General features: G+C 45.5%; 1 protein-coding gene across 1 annotated transcript in view; it reads right to left on the reverse strand.

Moving 5' to 3' along the window:
- LOC109185709 overlaps positions 1-12,023 on the reverse strand; it is a 43,902-nt gene extending 31,879 nt beyond the window's left edge. The window contains exon 1 of the mRNA XM_019335660.1: positions 11,211-12,023. Coding sequence (XP_019191205.1) covers positions 11,211-11,896 — 686 coding nt within the window. The 5' untranslated portion in view covers positions 11,897-12,023. The remainder of the gene's footprint in view (positions 1-11,210) is intronic.
- Positions 12,024-12,578: the final 555 nt, after the last annotated feature.

Raw genomic sequence — 12,578 nt, forward strand, 5'->3', positions numbered from 1 at the left:
CTCGGATGTATTCAGCCCCCAAGTCCCGAGCGCACTGCAAGCCATTAACAAATGCTTCATATTCGGCTTCATTATTAGTAGAGTGGAACTGATACATGAGGGCAAAATAAACTTTGAATCCTTCCGGGCTCGTGATCACCACTCCTCCTCCTGCTCCTTTCTTGCTACCCGACCCGTCAGTAGCCAACGACCACCATTCAGCCTCAGGATCCGCGACCTCGGGGGGTCGGGTGTCCCGGGCGGTGCACTCGACCAAGAAATCAGCAAGGGCTTGACCTTTGATAGCAGGTCTCGGTCGGTACTCAATCGCGTACTGGGTCAGCATTAACGCCCACTTGACTAGGCGACCGGTTGATGAAGCAGTTCGGAGGACTGGCCCGATCGGCTGATCGGTCAACACGCGAATCGCTCGACCATGGAAATAGGGAGCCAACTTCTTCGCGGCAATGTATAAGGCGTAGACGACCTTCTCTAGCCGGGAGTACCGGAGCTCGGAACCATGTAGCGCGTGGCTTACATAGTACACCGGTCGCTGGACCCCTTCCAGATCGGTTCGGCACAACACTGCGCTTACTGCACGATCGGAGACGGCGAGGTACACGTCTAGCTCTTCTCCGAACTCGGGCTTTGAGAGCACGATTGGTGACATGAGATACTCCTTCAGCTCATCAAAAGCCGCTCGGCACTCCTCGTCCCAGACGAATCCATTAACCTTTCGCAATACCTTGAAGAAAGGTAAAGCGCGCTCGGCTAGCTTGGAGAGGAACCGACTGAGGGCTGCCAACCGACCGGTCAATTGCTGGACTTCCCCAACGGTGGAGGGTGGTTGCATGTCCTGAATCGCTTTCACTTTGGCCGGGTTGGGCTCAATTCCTCTCTTGGTCATCATATAGCCGAGGAATTTGCCGGTCTGAACCGCAAATGTGCACTTGGTCGGGTTCAGCCGCAACTGGTGCTTCCTCATGATCTGGAAGCACTCCCGGAGGTCCCGAGTGTGGTCGGATCGGTCCCGACTCTTGACCAGCATATCATCAATGTAAGCTTCCATCGTTCGGCCCAGCAAATCGGCAAAGAGCATATTGACCATCCTCTGGTAGGTCGCTCCCGCGTTTCGGAGGCCGAACGGCATCACTCGGTAGCAATACAGCCCGTCCGGGGTCACGAAGGCTGTCTTGCTTTCATCTTCATGGTGCATCATGATTTGATGATATCCCTTGAATGCATCCATGAAGCTCATTAATTCGGCCCCGGCCGTCTCGTCGACCATCTGGTGGATACTCGGTAATGGATACGGGTCGAGCGGACAGGCCTTGTTGAGGTCGGTAAAATCGATGCACATCCTCCAAGCTGGGGGCTTAGGAACGAGAACAATATTGGCCACCCACTCGGGATAGATCACCGGTCGGATGTGCTCGATCGTCGCCATCTTCTTAACTTCTTCTCTGACAAACTCGCGGCGATCGGAAGAAAGGTGCCTGGTCTTTTGCACGACCGGCTTTGCTGTGGGATCGACGGCTAACTTGTGGCAAATTACCGATCGGTCGATCCCGGGCATGTCTTCGGGCCCCCAGGCGAAGATATCAGCATACTCCTGAAGTATGGCCAAGATTTCCGCTCGAAGCTCGGGAGTAAGGGCCCGGCCAATCTTAATCTTCCTATCCGGTCGGTCCTCGGATAGGGGAACTTCTTCTATCTCTTCGGAAGGCTCAGGTTGTTCCTTCCGATCCTTAGCCTCCTCTTGGCTATGGTGTTCACCCGGGAAGACGGACCGGAGTCGCGTCTATTGACCGCTCGGGTGTAACATTTCCGGGCGGATTGGACGTCGCCGCGGACTACACCGACCCCGTTGGGAGTGGGGAATTTCATGCACAGGTGGGGCATAGAAATTATCCCACCGATCTTCATAATGGCGGGTCGGCCCAAGATAATGTTGTGGACGCAATGGAGGTTGACCACAACAAATTCCAGCTCCGTTTTGATCGACTTTGGAGGTGCGCCGATCTCGACCGGGAGCGTTATCTTTCCCTCGGGGTAAACCAGAGCCCCGGTAAAACCTGACAGTGGTACACCGACCGGAGTCAGCTCCTTCCTGTCAAGGCCAAGTTTCTCAAAGACGTTCAAGTATAGGACGTTCACACTGCTGCCAGTATCGACCATAACCCTCTGGACGTCCGTCCCCTTAACGTCAATCGTGACCACGAGCGCCTCCATGCCGTGGTCGCCGCTGCTAGGTTGGTCTTCGAGGGTGAAGGTTATGGGCTCCATCTTCTGCCTCTTCCCGGTCTCCCGGGAATCCACTATAGCGACCGGGCAATTACTCCGCGGTCGGGAAGCGTCTTCCAGTCCACCGAAAATGACGTGGATGGTGGGCTTTCCTGATGGTCGGCTGCTAGACGGAGGGTCAGGGTCCCGTCGGTCATCATGACGATCGTCCCTTCGATCGTCTCTTCGGTCCTGACCTGACCGATCGGAGCGTGCATCACGATCAGATCGATCGGAGCGGTGGTGGGAACGCCGGTGATCTCTCCGATCGGTATTCCTCTTGTTGTCCTCTCTCTTCCCCACACACTTGTCCAACTTCCCCATCGGTGGTAAGCACAATGCTTACTCTTGTCGGGGCCATCTCGATCGGGATGGGGGAGTTTGATGAGATTGCAGGACTGGGCATACTGCATGGCCTCCGCTGCGGATCGGTTCAAGGCCGTAAACTCACCAGGCCTGGTGCGGGATCGGGGATGGTCATCACCCGACCGATGTTCCGCCCGGCCGGCCGGTTTACGGGACGAAGAGCCGACCTCCTGCGAGCGTTTTACGGCGTTCGCCTCGCCAGCATTGGCATAATCTGTGACCCTTCGGAGGGCCTCCTCATAAGTGGCCGGGGGGTGTAGGATGAAGTCTTGATATAAATATCCCGCCCGGAGAGAGATGTGAAGCATGTGGGTGGCGGTCGCATCGTCCATGGGCTCGACCTCCCCGACCGCCGCCTTCCATTTGATGAGGAAGTCGGTCAAGCTTTCCCCTTCAAGCTGCTTGGCCTTCTCCAGATACATATAGGGCTTCCTCACCACTTTGGAGGTGATAAACTTCCTCACGAACTTGATCGCCAGGGTGTCAAATTTATCGATCGAGCCCGGTTGCAAGGTTCGGAACCATTCTGCCGCCCGACCGGTGAGCGTAGAGTAAAAAGCCCTACACATTACGGCATCTGACACGCCCTTCAGCATCATATTGCTGTAAAAATCGTTAACATGGGCTTCGGGGTCTGCCCGACCATCATAACTCTTCTCTCCAGAGACCTTTAAATCAAGCGGGTAAGGCTGGGCCATCACCGCCGCTGTGAAAGGCGTCTGGTGCAGGGTCGATTGGTCGACCGGGGGTGTTGCAGGGTACGCGTTTCTGAGTTGCGCAACCTCTGCCTGAAGGTTATAGAGCAATCCTCGGGTCTCGTTGAGCTCGGCGGCTTGAACGGCTTGGGCTGTGTCCCGAGCGCGTCGCCGTCAGTGTGATCTCGACCCGCTATGCTCGGATGAAGCCTCCTGGCTGGCGTCCTGCATGTGCACGTCTTCCGGCTGGCGATTTGGGTCTTGGGGCCCCAATCTTTGCCGCATTTCCGGTCGAAGACGGTCAAAAGCTACCGCTCGGGTAACTTCCTCAGGGTCCTCCGCTCGGGCGGGAACCTCCTCTGCTTGCTGGGCCTGTCGTGGTGCCTCCATCGCAACAGCACCCCCCGACCCCAACCGCGAACGAGCCGAGCGTCGAGCCCGGGAAGTGGGCTGATGCTGCGGCTCTACTTGAGCGGCCGGGTAAACTGGAGGGGCGGCGGCTGGAGCCGTGTACGCAGGCGTGAACGGTGGGTAGCCAACCGGTGGTGTGTAATACATCGGCTGGCCTGGCCAATACCCGTATGGTTGAGGTGGGACCGGGTATGGATACTGGCCGGGATACATCATTGGTTGCGGATATTGCTGACCGGGTGTCTGAAATCCCGGTTGTATGTAGTTCACCGGCTGTTGGGCGGCCGGGTATGTGTTGGATGGATGCGGTGGTGAGAGATTGAGGTTCAGGTCCACCGTCTGACCTTGCTGTTGGGTTGCGTGGTGGTCGGATGAGCTTGCTGCATCCGCCTGGTCGTCGGCGAAGTTGTTATATGCCCACGGATACATTGTTGCAAAGAGACCGGGTGCTCGTCAAAACGTTGCTTTCTTGCACGGGTCCCCACAGACGGCGCCAAAATGATACTGCTAATTATACGTAAGCAATATGAAATAAACGCGAGACCAATCAAAGCGAATAAATGTCTTTATTGATCACGATAAAGGCCCTAAGTACAATCTACTTGGTTGCTCTGAGTACCGACTGACTGCGGACGGGATTCTCTAACAACAATCTATCGATCGTCCAAAAGTCCCTCACATTGTAGCTACTGTAGGTATTTATAGCCGCTGTGCCGGAGACAAGAATCCGGTTGTTCGGCATGTTCTCCACGTAGCCACCACGTGTCATCCTCCCGGGTGCCCTATCTGTCGTCGTAGAGAGCCGGCACGTGTTCTTTGTCAGCTCTCTCGCCAAAGGGCTACCGCTCGGTGGTCGACACAACCGCTCGGGCAACTCCTGATCTGCAAAGACAAAGAGAAAACGACGAAGGCATCTTGGTCGGGTGTAAAGTTTATGCCGGTCGGGATATTCCCTACCATGATCAATATATGTATTTGGCAGATTATTTGCTAAAATCGCAAATAGATTATCTTTTGAACTTCTAGTTCAGTCTAACTAGTACATGGATTTAAATAATAAAGATGTTTTTATTCTTATGAAATTTCTTGGCATTCCAAAAAACTACGGAGTAGTATATTATCTCCCCCTAATGCCGAGAAACAATCTTCATTAGGAATGCAGTCAACGTACCCAATTATATGTATTGATCCCCTATCATGGGCTTTCGGTATTTAATCAATAGACAGAGGTTTCTTTGATAGCCCTTATAGAGGTACGTTATGGTGGTGATATAAAATAGACTGCGCAAAAAAAAATAACGCAGATAGGGAAATGTTACTTCTGAAACCACGTACTAGGTGAAAAAAAAAGGGTATAGCAATCCTTGAGGGATTGATTTGTGATATGCATTGAGTTAGACTTGGGTAAAAAGAACTTGACTCATAGTAACGTCAAGCAATCCTTCGGGGATTGATGGGATAGGTTGACCATTTTTGGTCAAGAATTTATTGTCAAGATTCACTTACAGCACGTTTGGTTCACGGAATGAATTTTGAGATAATAGGAATGCTATTCCATAAGGAATGGAATAGGCAAGGAATAGAATAGGAATTGTATTCTATTGTTTGGTTCGCGGAAGGAATAGACTTTAGGAATTATATTACAGTGTTTGGTTGATTTAAGGAATAGAAATGAAATATGTTTTAAAAGACATAAATACCCTTATAAAAATATGTGATGGTGGCGATGGTGACGGTGGTGGTGGTGGTGGTGCTGGGGTGGTAGTGGTGGTGGTGGCGGTGGCAGTGGTGGGGGCGACGGTGGTGGTGTTAACGGTGACGGTTGTGGCAGTGGTGGTGGGGGCAGCGACGGTTGTGGCGGTGGTGGTGGTGGTGGTGGCGGTGGTGCTGCTGGGTGGTGATTCTGGTTGCGGTGGTGGTGGTGGTGGCGGCGGCGGCGGCGATGGTGGTGGTGGTGATGGAGGTGGTGGCGGTGGCGGTGGTGGTATTGGTGGTGGCGGCGGTGGCAGTGGTGGGGGCGGCGGTGGTGGTGGGGGCGGTGACGGTTGTGGCGATAGTGGTGGTGGTGGCGGCGGCGGAGATGGTGGTGGTGGTGGTGGCGGCAGCGGCGGTGATGGTGGTGGTGGTGGCGGCGGTGATGGTGGTGGTAGTGGTGGCGGCGGCGGTGATAGTGGTGGTGGCGGCGGGACGGTGGTGGTGGCGGCGGCGGTGATGGTGGTGGCGGCGGCGGCGGTGGTGAAATAGGATATATATATATATATGATAAAAAAAAATTAGGTTAAAGAAGGGGTAAAAAAGGAAATAGATTCTAAAATCTATTCCTGAGCGTTCAGTAATAGGCTAATACCAGGGGGGCCCTAGTAATAGCTATTACCTTATTTGAGGTAATAGGCTATTACCAGGAATATTATTCCTGGTAATAGAAATGGTTACCAAACAACGGAATAGGCCTATTACCGGGAATGCTATGTCATTCCCAGCCTATTCCGTGAACCAAACGGGCCATTAGAGAATTAAAATCCTTAATCTACCTTCTGGGCAAATAAATATGCAAAACAATGAGGGCTATAAATTTAAATATCATATGCCCAAATCTCATGTCAAAAAGTTTCTATAGCAGAAACTAGCACTGTAAACATGTCATAGCCTTTAACTATTATCACATGCAAGCTAAGGTTTAACAACGACAGGTGCAACCTAACCATATTGAGAATTCATGCTATTGCCACACTTATAAGTTGGGTGATGAATCTCAATAGCTATGGCCTATAGCAAATAATTAATTGCCAACAAGAAATAACAAAGGCTCTTATATGAGCCTAATCCAAGAGATTATATGGTAAAAGTTGTCAATTAAAGAGAAGCATGCAAGCAAGCTCTCACTTTATCTCATAGTTTCATACAAGCATGAAAACATCACAAAATAGCAAGATATACAAGCTAAAAACGGCAGAAAATTTCCAGAATTTTGACCTGGATTGCAGAATTTTCTTGGAAAAACGGTAACACATTTTGACACAAAATTTTGCAGATATGTAGTTCATCAAGTATAGAACGTACACAAAAATTTTCATGTCAATCCAAGGTCTAAAAGTATTTTTCCTGAAATTTTTCCCAACATTGCTCCAGGCAAAAAAATAATTGACAGCACACTGCCAAAACTTTACAAACTTTTCTGGGATAACTGGAGCATATTTTCAACAAAAACTTTTTATAGATATCAAATGACACAAGTTTAGGTTCTCCAGGAAAAATTTCATTCCAAAAGGAGTTCAAGAAGTATTTTTCACGAATTTAATTTTCAAATTGTGCCGGTCAGAATTTTCAGGCAGTGATTACTATGTGTAAAAAAAAATCACAACTTGTTTGCTTCAGGCAAACCAACATGATGTGAGTCAATTTTGACTTTCGGAGAGTAGCATAGCATTAGAAATAGAAGTTGCAACTTCATTCATAAGTCATTAGTCACTTTAAAGATCAATCCACATCCAGGGTCTACCAGACCTTATTAAAAAATAGCCCGATGACCAAACACTTAGCATAATTTTGTCATGTACTACTACTGGAGTACAATATGACCATCATAGATGACAATGAGACCCGCGTACACCAAAATATCCTTCCGGGATTGACTTAGCGTCTATAAATCCTTTTCGATCAAATTTTTATAATCAAGGGCTTGGGGCAAGATAGCGGGTGACAGATAAAATTAGTTCTCTTGATTTACCTTCTGGGTAAAACTATATTAAAACTTAGACACTATCATTTTGTTTAAATACTCAGATTTAAGATTTATTCTAATGCCCCAAGACTGATGTGAAATAATTTCCATAGCAAATTAGCACCATCAATTAACTTTTAAAACAATACAAAACCAATTTTTCATTGGGGAAACCGCCCTAGTGCTGTTATTTCTAATTTGTGCTATGACTTGTTGCCTTCAGGGCAATGCTATGTTTAGAATTTCGGCTATAATCACTTGTTGATCAAGACGATCCTTCAAGGACGATCATATAATAAGACATTTATGGCCTATACCTCAATATATTCATAGAGGTATAAAAGCTAGCCTCGAAAAATAATCCACAATTACACTTAATTGCAAATTCATACTTTCAATGAGCTCTCAAAAGAGTCCCAAACTAACTTGCAGGCAATTAAACAGAATATCTACCTTCACAAGTGTATGAATATGCACATCATATATGGATAAGCATGTGTTCACTGTAGGATTAGGAGCATTCTGGATATTTGGCCATAATTAATATCAACACCACCTACTGCCAAGCCACTATATATCACTACCATACATTCTCAAAGGCCAATAAAACATTTCTAGAAAATCCAGAAAAAAAACAAGTGAGCATTCAAAAAAATATAACCAATGCACAACATAATCATGTATCAAATATGCTCATATAGCCTTATAGCACCAAACATAGATAAATAATCTGGATTTAATAGAAGAATACCGTTCACCGAAGATAATTAGTACACGTTTGCTGCTATCCACTCGTATAGTTCCATTCGGTCTAAGGTTTGATATCCACTGCTTTATTAAGGCTCTCGATTGGATTACAAAATACACACTACCCCGCCAAGCCACGGACTATCTCCTTCAATAATTTGTTCATAAACATTTTCAGCTCTTTGATGAGTTCCAGTATGAGCTATGTTCCGAAATCCCTTCATTCTTATATTGGTTCTTTATTTTTGTAATTGATAATTCTCGCTAGGAGTCTATTGATCGAGATCAAGAACTCAGATTGAAAACAGTGATTCCCTGGAAGAACCCGAAGACTCATCCAATAGTTGCCTGCGATTTGAAAAACTAAAATGGAACCATCAGATTAGACTACCTCAATCAGTAGGATCTATAATCCATTTAATTAATCTGGAGGAAAAAAAACAAGAAAGAGAGAGATATGCCAAACTCCTTTCTAATAGCCTCTGCCATCATATCACTCTGTATAAAACGCTAGGAGATTATGTTGAACCATCAGATTAGACTACCTCAATCAGTAGGATCTATAATCCATTTAATTAATCTGGAGGAAAAAAAACAAGAAAGAGAGAGATATGCCAAACTCCTTTCTAATAGCCTCTGCCATCATATCACTCTGTATAAAACGCTAGGAGATTATGTTGCCTGCGACGAAGGCAACAACAGGGACATCGTCAATACTCCGGCGTTCTCTTGAAGATGACGGTGGGAACTGGGTTTCCGCCTATCTTCTCGTAAGGCAATGGTAAGAGCAGAAATGCAGCCGCAAATGCTACTCTAAATATTACATCTTCCGAGCACGTTGTCCTCGGTATCTCGATTCAATCGACGCCATCCGATTCTCCCAGGAGGCGATCAGATGTGTACTGGCCGGCGAACCTCTACCAAGGTCATCCGAGGCCTTCGTCCGGCCTTCCCATGGTGATCGCCCTCAACAGATGGGTGATCGGACGACTATGGTGAAGTCTCGCGATCGTCCCAGGTTTCGTCAATGGCGGCTTTGCCGGTCAATCTGCCGTCTGGTCATGTTTTGATTGGTATGGATAGTGCTCGGGTTGAGGTAAGATTGATGTTTGGTGGTCCGATCGGATACCGACAATCGTCCGAGGGTTCTCACGATCCGATCGGACCTCTTCGGCGACCTCGCGGCACCAGATCTTGAATCATCCGCATCAAAAACCTTCGGATTTGAGCTGTCGTTAGATCAGGGTGGCGAAAAAAAAGGGTTCACACTCGTCTTTGCCACGGGATTTATCAATTGATGTAGAGCAAAGTCTGATAACGTGTTGTAATAAGCCTATTAGCTCAAACTTATTGACCAATGGGAATTTAGATAAAGAAGATAGAGAAGAGATGAAGAACACAATAAGCCAAGAGACCTGTCATTCTGTTATTTCAATATCTGAATATATACACATGTACAATCATTAAGTATTATACTAAATGACATAACTGTTACTGAAGAATTGTTGAGTTAGAGTGAAATAGTGATGGAGCTCATAAAAAATGGAGAAAAATTTTAAATTCTTCTGATTGCTATTAGGCATTTGATAATAAAAATTATTATTATTATTATTATTATTATTATTATTATTATTATTATTTTATAATAAAATCATTTAGTATTTTAAATATTTAAAATTTAAAGTAATTTAATAATAATAATTAAATAAATAAAAATGATACATTGATGTTTTTATCTTTAGAAAAGTATAATTGGTGATGACCCAAATCTTAGAATCATTTATGAAGATTAAGAGTTCATAACCATTTACATTTAAAACTTAAAATAACACGGTACATTCAAAAAAACACGGTACATTCAAGTCAGTTTACTCCTAATCAAACTAATAATAATTACGGAGTAGTTAATTTAGTAAACATATTTTTGGGAAAATTGAAAAAATTACCCCTCAATAATATGCCAATAATGAGTGGCATATATGAGTGGTGTAAATGTTATCCAAACGGTACACATATAACTCCTCCCATAATGGACATGTGGTTCCCCGTTAGTGTACAACGTTAAGTTGGGTAAATATGTAATTTAGTTGTTTTTTCCTTTATTCTTTTTATATTTTCCCTTTATTTTTTTCCTTTTTCTTTCTCGGCCTCAACAAACAATAGTCCGTCGGTACGTCTTCTTCTGGCGTGAACAAGTCGAGGCAGTGCGACAGAGCCTTCATCCCTCTTATTCAACGTGGACAGTATTCCCCGGTTAACGCTCCATTGAGGCAACGTGGAGCTGGGACGACGACAGTTGTGGTGAACTTCCGGCGGAGCAGCGTTGATCTATGGATGTGGCGGCTGTGGGCTGTGTGGGTTGCTCGCCGCCAAACTGTTGTTTGTTGAGGTCGAGAAATAAAAAGGAAAAAACAAAACAAAGGGTACTCTGATTTAACGGTGTACACTAACGAGAAACCACAGGTCCGGGAGTGACTATATGTGCACCGTTTTGATAATTGAGGGGCAACATTTACACCACTTATAATTCAGGGGTGACATTAATAATTGACATATTATAGAGGGACATTTTTTACAATTTTCCCTTCTATAAATTGTAAAATATTAGTAATTGGTCAAAAGTCAAAATAGCTTACACAATCTGCTATTAATTAATTCCCCAAATACACCATTGCATTCATACACTCAAACAAAAACATAAACATATATGTTTTTTGGAAGGAAATTAAAGACTTAATTCATTAAATCAGAATAAAGAATAGCAACAAGATAATGAGAAGGGGTATCAAACCACTCCCCGCAATTTAGGGGTGAAAATGACCTCCCTAACAAGAGTGTGGACAACCCGCTTCGCAGATTGGTTGACAACAAAACTAAACCCGATTAATCATTGAGGCACCTTCTTAAACATAAACATATATTTATGCAGTTTATATTATAAATTATAGAATTCCTTAACCAGTGATCCAAAAGAGTACTCCTTACGAATTGTTACATTCAAAGCTGTCGCTCCGGCAGCCAATCCAGCTCCCGCTCCCATCTTTCTGCTGCGTTTGTGATCTAACTGTGCATAATCCTCCGGTGCACTCGGTCCTGGCGCGGTGGATTGCCACGGCCGCGGAGGAGGCGGTGGTGAGGCGGTTGCAGGTAATGGAGGCGAGTGTGAGCTGCAAGGAGATGGATTGTGTGGCCTGTAGTCACGTGTAGCCGGCAGCGGAGGGGCGGATGAGTAATAGTAGCTAGACGGAGGAGGAATTTGGTATTCCTGGATTTTCCAGACGGCGATTTTGAGTCGTATCTTACCCTGAGGACGACCGGAGGGGCGGCGGAGCTGGAACGTTCTCACCTTAGTTGAATCGCCCGAGTCAACCAGGTCCTTGAGCGGGAGCCGGAGCGTGCCTACTAACGGCTTGGAGGTTTCGGAGGGAACAGAGTGGGAGATCTCAACGGTGAGCAGCGATTCCTGTGGCGATTGCGTGAGAGGGAGAACGAAACTCTCGTTCCAGACGGGTTTGGTCGAGCCGGAATCATCAGATTTAGTTGCTATACGGCGGTCGCGATCAATCCAGATGATGACGCAGGGCTTGAGATCGCCGTGACGCCAGTTCACGTTCTTCAGGTCCTTGGCGGAGACGACGGTGATGTCGACGCCGGAGGTCGAGCACCTGCGGTTGCCATGGCGATCCGGTGACATGCGCGCGTGAGCGTGGAGGTGTGAAGCGGAGAGTAGAACCGCAGAAGAGGAAACATATATAGGTAACAAGTCAACAACAAAACGGAATCGTGGATCCACAGAAATACTATATCGAGTAAACTACTCACCCCTAAAAAATTCTCTCTTATTAATTTTTTTACATTACAATATTTGATTAGTTATTCTACTTTTTTTTTTATTAAAAGTTAGCCTGGACATCATTTCATAACACCAAATAATTAGAAGACATGTCATTGAGGGAATTTAGAAGGATACAAATTATGAGGATAAGAAGAATTTTTCAAATATCTAAAAACATAATAACTCTTAATCAAAGTTATATCGTTAATTTATATTCATATTTTTAGTGCTAACATTTGGTACATTGCGTTTTTTGAATTGTACTATAGAACTACCTCTACCGATATAACTTCCGTTATCTTTTTTATTATTGTTACCATGCACATGCATCCACCATATATTTTCTTGTATTATCTATACTTTATACTATATATAAAAAAAAAAATCATAAACTTTAACTTGCCGCCCAATTCCTAAAAAATCTCTCTTCCAAATAAAAATATATTGTTTTTTACCTTCCTATTCGTACTATAATTATAGGTTAAAATTCCTGATCTAATATTATAAAATAGTGTAATACAATTCTATTCTAATCTATCTA

Source organism: Ipomoea nil, unplaced genomic scaffold (genome assembly GCF_001879475.1).
Source record: "Ipomoea nil cultivar Tokyo-kokei standard unplaced genomic scaffold, Asagao_1.1 scaffold1339, whole genome shotgun sequence".
Lineage (NCBI taxonomy): Eukaryota > Viridiplantae > Streptophyta > Magnoliopsida > Solanales > Convolvulaceae > Ipomoea > Ipomoea nil.